Source organism: Sinocyclocheilus rhinocerous, unplaced genomic scaffold, assembly GCF_001515625.1.
Source record: "Sinocyclocheilus rhinocerous isolate Xijiao unplaced genomic scaffold, SAMN03320098_v1.1 scaffold1351, whole genome shotgun sequence".
Lineage (NCBI taxonomy): Eukaryota > Metazoa > Chordata > Actinopteri > Cypriniformes > Cyprinidae > Sinocyclocheilus > Sinocyclocheilus rhinocerous.
The window spans coordinates 920573-927495 of record NW_015654494.1 but is presented as its reverse complement, the minus strand read 5'-3'; the positions used below and the strand labels follow the sequence as shown (position 1 = coordinate 927495).

The 6923-nt window shown below is 39.4% G+C and overlaps 1 protein-coding gene across 9 annotated transcripts in view; it reads right to left on the bottom strand.

The window, feature by feature from the left end:
* The window catches only part of LOC107717167 (receptor-type tyrosine-protein phosphatase S-like), a 256786-nt gene that overhangs the window by 4760 nt on the left and 245103 nt on the right, over positions 1 to 6923 (bottom strand). For all 9 annotated transcript variants that reach the window (XM_016523840.1, XM_016523839.1, XM_016523838.1 and 6 more), the window contains 4 exons: positions 4848 to 5026; positions 4630 to 4756; positions 4422 to 4547; positions 332 to 486 (listed from right to left, as the gene is read on the bottom strand). In XM_016523840.1, the coding sequence (XP_016379326.1) occupies positions 332 to 486; positions 4422 to 4547; positions 4630 to 4756; positions 4848 to 5026 (587 nt within the window). The remainder of the gene's footprint in view (positions 1 to 331; positions 487 to 4421; positions 4548 to 4629; positions 4757 to 4847; positions 5027 to 6923) is intronic.

Below are 6923 nucleotides of genomic sequence, written 5' to 3'. Positions count from 1 at the left end.
GATGTGAAATATATATTTAAAAAAAAATATATATATATATATATATAAAATATATATAAAATTTATAGAATATATATAAATTGTTTATTCATATTTGCCATTGTCATTTTTTTGTAGTTACAGTTTTATTAATTTTGATGTGCATTTTTGTCATTTTTATAATAAAAAAAATAAAAATAAATGTTATTTCTATTTTTATTGGGCACTATCTACTCTCATTGTAGGAAGAAAAGCAGCATGAATGTCCTGCTCCTAACATACAGTATATGTGTGTTTATCTGTGTTCATGGTCTCAAAGCTCAACTGAAAGGGCGATGGGATGTTTCCTCACCTGCAGTGGACAGAAATGGGTCCGTCCTGTCCAAACTGCTCCTTAGTTTTATGCACCTGTCCGATGAAGTCAATGAAGCCCTCTCCTGATTTGGGAACGCCCTGCTCCGGCCAATCGGTGAACTGGAACTGCCGAACGGTCCTGGACTGGCCGTCCTGAGAGATAAACACGAACACTAAACGTCAGTCTCTTTCACTCCCACAATCCTTTACTGCACACAACAGCAGTGGATGGATGGCTTCATCCGGACGGAGGCTGACAGCCGTGCCGATACGGGATTTAACAGGCCCGAGTGACTCTGCTGCTAATCGATGGGCTGGAGAAGCCCTGATGGATGAAGACGAGAGCGACGGCCAGGACAGAGAAACAAGCGATCGAAGGGAAGCTCAGGCAGAACCAGGCACAATTAAAAGCCGAAGGGGCCGGAAATATTCACTCATCCCTACAGTCAGAGTCCGACGGATCAAACACACTTAATCACAGTCTAACGCCGGACTTTCCGGATCACAACCGTTACATAGCAGACAAAAAACAAAAACTCCTCTACATTTCTATTTCCTAATGCTGGTGATTTGTTTTGTTTTTGTTTGCTTGTGTTAAGAAAGAGATCAAAACACAGTTCAATTCATCAAAAATAAAAACTTAATTATTTATTATTAATTATTGTAATTATTAATGCGTTTATCAATTTATGTATATTTTTATATTTGTTTTATGTATAATAATTTTAAATATTAACATATTAATAATTTTAAATAATAGCATTATTAGCATTAGTATTACTGTTTTCACCACATGATTTACCATTTTTATTAGATATATGCCATGATAATTCCATGACATTCTTTGCAGTAAGTACCATGGCATATAAATGTGGTAATACTATGGTGTACAGGAAAATACCGTGGCATTACCATGTTTTTTTCCCTTATGATGCCAAGAAAACATGATATTCTTTGAAATGCCTTGGAGTACCAGGGTATGTAAAAATGGTAATGTTTAATACCACAATATCAAAGTACTACAGTATTGAGATGATTTCATACATGGTACCATGGTAATACTGTGTTTTTGGATACATCCCATGTTAATACCATGATAATCTTGGAAATACCTTGGAGATACTTTAGGGTAGTATTTCCAAGAAACGTCCACAATAACATGGTAGTACCATTTTCGTAAGAACACCATAAAGTACCTTGAGGTACCATGTAAAAGCCTTACAAAAGGTATATGAACATGGTAATCATTCAGTACCCAATATATTTTTGTTGTATTTCAGGACTCACCCGAGCATCCGTCACTTTGAACTCTCTGAGGATGTACTGCGGCATGTTGTACTCCGCCATGGGATCCACCACAAAGTATTGATATCTAGCGGAGCGCTCTGCTGGCCAGTACTGGTGACACTTTTCCTGTGAAAACACACGAAAACATCATTAAATGACATGATCTGGAAGCTGAAAGCCATTGGATTTAAAGAAGAGGGACACTCACTCGTCCCATCTCCCTCAGTTTGGTCAGCATCACCACAATGGTGGAGTTGTTCTCCCACAACATCCTCCAGAAGTCTTCAGTGGTCTCCGCTAATGGGCCTTGAGTGGCTATATAAGCCCTCTGTTGTCTACAGCAAAGAGAAAATGAGTCCCTGTGAATTAAGGTGCTTAAATTGGCAAAATGAACAACTCCGGGTCGCTTTCTCGCTGTTGCAGTACCTGTATCCATCAATGAAGCTGGAGTTGATATAGTCGGACCCCTCCAGCCCTCTGATGGGCTGCAGGCACACTCGAGTGGTCTCATAGGGCATGATGTTGACCAGGCGGTTTTTAAATTTGTTGCATGGCAGATTGGCACTTATGAATCTGGACGTGTGGGCTTTGGAGTTCGCCAGACGCTATGGGAAGAGAAAGACGATTGATAAATCCAAGCCAGTCTCTAAAGCTCCAAACATTTACAGCTTACAGGTTCACTTCCAGAATAAACATGTCCTCATAATCTATTCACCCCTATGTCATCCAAGATGTTCATGTCTTTCTTTCTTTCTTCAGTTGAAAATAAATTGAGGAAAACATTCCAGGATTTTTCTTTACTTCAATGGCGGCCAACGGGTTGAAGGTCCAAATTGCAGTTTCATTGCAGCTTCAAAGGGCTCTACATGATCCCAGCCGAGCCCAGTCTTATCTAGTGAAACAATCGGTCATTTTCTTAAAAAAAATAAACATTTATATACTTTTTAACTACAAATGCTCGTCTTGCACTAGCTCGACCTCACGCATTATGTAATCATGCACGTGTGATGTAAGCGGAAGTACCTTAGTGCTGTCAAACGATTAATTGTGATTAATCGCATCCAAAATAAGTTTTTGTTTGTGCGTACTGTGTATATTTATTATGTATATATAAACACACACACATGCATGTATATATTTTAAAAATATTTACATGTATTTACATGCATATATGTATATTCATATAATTTATATTTATAAATACATAAATATACACAGCACACGCACACATATTATGTAAACAAAAACTTTATAAATATAAGCAGGTAAACAATGCCTTCTTATAAGTATTATTACCATGATATTGAATAAAATATACATAATACATACAGTATGTGATATCCAAAAATAGAATTGAATTTGCACATACACTTTTTATATACAAGTTAATGAAAGCAGATAAACAATGCCTTTTTATAATAAATGAATAAAATATCATTTTATTATATAATTTTTTATAGTATAATATTATTAATAATTATATTTAATTCATAATACTAATGAATACTAATACTATATATACTGAATATTGTCTCAACGGCGCATGAGTCTATATTCGTCTGCGTTTGATTAACTGCAAACAGCAGATTGTTTTTGCCGCAACATAAGAAGGGTGAAAGAAAACGAGGCGTAACAGAGCCAGGACTGAACTCTGCGCACACACTACAGGCCAAGCGATGTGTGTCCAATCATGTGATTAAATACGTGACTTGTTCACTGCAAAAGCGAGCGCGACGGCATCCCATCATGCATCGGTCCAGGCCCCGCCTCCTCCAGTCGGCTCTGATTAAAGCTCTCTTTGATTCTCGCTGCAGTCTGATTACTGGAGAGCCGGCCTGGATGATTCAATCACAATTAAAGTGCCCGGCTGGAGTGAGCGATGCTCGGGATGCTCATTTCGTCTTGGGCCCGTCCGCTCGCGTTTGTACGCCGGCAGTCAGAGTGTTTCGCTTTAGCGGTTTGCCGGAAAGGCCACCCGACTGATGAGGGCTGAAGTCGTTAAGCGAGCGGTTCTGCTAGCGGTCGCTCGCTTGATGGGATATTCAGGCATTTCTAGAGGAAGACCTACTGCTGAGCCTCATGGGAAACATGATTATAAGATAGCTAACAGTATTTTGGCTCAGAATAGATACAGAACAAAATTGAATTGCGTCATTTTTACCCAAAACACTTTGTAAATGATATAATCCGCAATAATGTGCTTCCGAAAATGATTCCGAAAAATGATTTTTGAGGCATGGTATAACCTGGTTTTTATGGCACAATTTACATCAATATTTATAATCAACATTAATTTGTACATATCACATGATTTACCATTTTTATTAGATATATGCCATGATAATACCATGACATTCTTTGCAGTAAGTACCATGGCATATAAATGTGGTAATACTATGGTGTACAGGAAAATACCGTGGCATTACCATGTTTTTTTCCCTTATGATGCCAAGAAAACATGATATTCTTTGAAATGCCTTGGAGTACCAGGGTATGTAAAAATGGTAATGTTTAATACCACAATATCAAAGTACTACAGTATTGAGATGATTTCATACATGGTACCATGGTAATACTGTGTTTTTGGATACATCCCATGTTAATACCATGATAATCTTGGAAATACCTTGGAGATACTTTAGGGTAGTATTTCCAAGAAACGTCCACAATAACATGGTAGTACCATTTTCGTAAGAACACCATAAAGTACCTTGAGGTACCATGTAAAAGCCTTACAAAAGGTATATGAACATGGTAATCATTCAGTACCCAATATATTTTTGTTGTATTTCAGGACTCACCCGAGCATCCGTCACTTTGAACTCTCTGAGGATGTACTGCGGCATGTTGTACTCCGCCATGGGATCCACCACAAAGTATTGATATCTAGCGGAGCGCTCTGCTGGCCAGTACTGGTGACACTTTTCCTGTGAAAACACACGAAAACATCATTAAATGACATGATCTGGAAGCTGAAAGCCATTGGATTTAAAGAAGAGGGACACTCACTCGTCCCATCTCCCTCAGTTTGGTCAGCATCACCACAATGGTGGAGTTGTTCTCCCACAACATCCTCCAGAAGTCTTCAGTGGTCTCCGCTAATGGGCCTTGAGTGGCTATATAAGCCCTCTGTTGTCTACAGCAAAGAGAAAATGAGTCCCTGTGAATTAAGGTGCTTAAATTGGCAAAATGAACAACTCCGGGTCGCTTTCTCGCTGTTGCAGTACCTGTATCCATCAATGAAGCTGGAGTTGATATAGTCGGACCCCTCCAGCCCTCTGATGGGCTGCAGGCACACTCGAGTGGTCTCATAGGGCATGATGTTGACCAGGCGGTTTTTAAATTTGTTGCATGGCAGATTGGCACTTATGAATCTGGACGTGTGGGCTTTGGAGTTCGCCAGACGCTATGGGAAGAGAAAGACGATTGATAAATCCAAGCCAGTCTCTAAAGCTCCAAACATTTACAGCTTACAGGTTCACTTCCAGAATAAACATGTCCTCATAATCTATTCACCCCTATGTCATCCAAGATGTTCATGTCTTTCTTTCTTTCTTCAGTTGAAAATAAATTGAGGAAAACATTCCAGGATTTTTCTTTACTTCAATGGCGGCCAACGGGTTGAAGGTCCAAATTGCAGTTTCATTGCAGCTTCAAAGGGCTCTACATGATCCCAGCCGAGCCCAGTCTTATCTAGTGAAACAATCGGTCATTTTCTTAAAAAAAATAAACATTTATATACTTTTTAACTACAAATGCTCGTCTTGCACTAGCTCGACCTCACGCATTATGTAATCATGCACGTGTGATGTAAGCGGAAGTACCGAACCCAGTCTTTACAAAGCGAACATGCAAAGAAAGTCAAACACGACGATTTTGGAGGAGAAAATAGCTGCGTTTCCATTACCCTTCAAATTGTGCAAATTAAAATTGCGAATAGAAAATACGCCTAATGGAAACACGTCATTTTCACAAAAACGCCTGTGTATTGAAAAGTTTTTACGCTCGTATGAGGCGTTTTTTTGGCCAATTTGAAAACTGCAATGGAAACAGTTTTTCGCATTTACAGGTCACCCGGTGTACGTAAAAATCACATGATCATTCTTTGATGTACTATAACCTCCAAGAAACACCTCATACTTGGCCGCTCTCAAGTTTAAGGGGCCATTAATGCTTGGATGGATGACCCCTTATTTACACTGCACACGTCTGCGGCTCCGACACGGCCACTCTAGTCAATGCTTGTGTTTATACCAGCTGCGCCGCGGCACGTAAGCATCCCAGAAGCAGCTCTCTGCGCTGCTTTTCTAAAGATACACGCATGCGTCTCCTCCAATTAAAAATAATGGTAGTGCGGTGGCTGCGATATATGTAAACCTACGAACATCCATCGCCATGACTTATCGCGAGAGGAAAAAATGACGTTTTAGTCAAATAACATTGGTTAATGGAAATGCCATCATTTCGCAAGTTTTTTTTATCAACATTTATAAAATATCGCAAAAGTTTTGCGCAAATCTGTAATGGAAACGCACCTAGTGAGATGGAGTTTTTTTTCCCTACCCTACCTTTTTGAACCGAAGTACAAAGACGAAGAACTAACCGTGCGTGACCACTATGTGGAGAAAAATCCAGGAATGTTTTCCTCAAAAACCTTAATTCCTTAATTTCTTTTCGACTGAAGAAAGAAAGACATGAATATCTTGGATGACATGGGGGTGAGTAAATAATCAAGAAATGTTTATTCTGGAAGTGAACTAATCTTTTAAATAGAGTTTACTTTGGATATTTAGGCTTGAAGGACATTACTTGCTGCATGGGAATCTCAGACAATCGTTTAACCATTCTGACCCTTTATTTTTGGTATAATGCCTCTATTTTTTCTCAGTCTCACACTGTTTATAAATGGGCGAGACTGGGTGACCCAGTTTATGTGCGCTCGCAGGAAACCTGTCAATGCTTGTTGCTGTTATAATTACCCAAACCCCCATTTTTTGTCCATCAGGTGGCATGAAACCCTGCTCTGAAACAATTGGAAAGTCGTGCAACTTTGGCGAAATGGGTCACTGTCGCTTTTAGGAAGCCGCTATGTATTCATACTCTGACTGGACACCACCGTTTTGTGCGCGCACATACACCTCGTACTCTCATGTCATGATCCAAATTAGAGCTTGTAACCATCAATTAACATCAACCGAGCCACAGTACGTGTAATTCTTCTCCGTTTTTTAGGTCAGTTGTCTGGAAGCATTGTCTCCTTTTAACTGGACGAGCCTGGCACATCTAGAAACTGTGCCGCACTT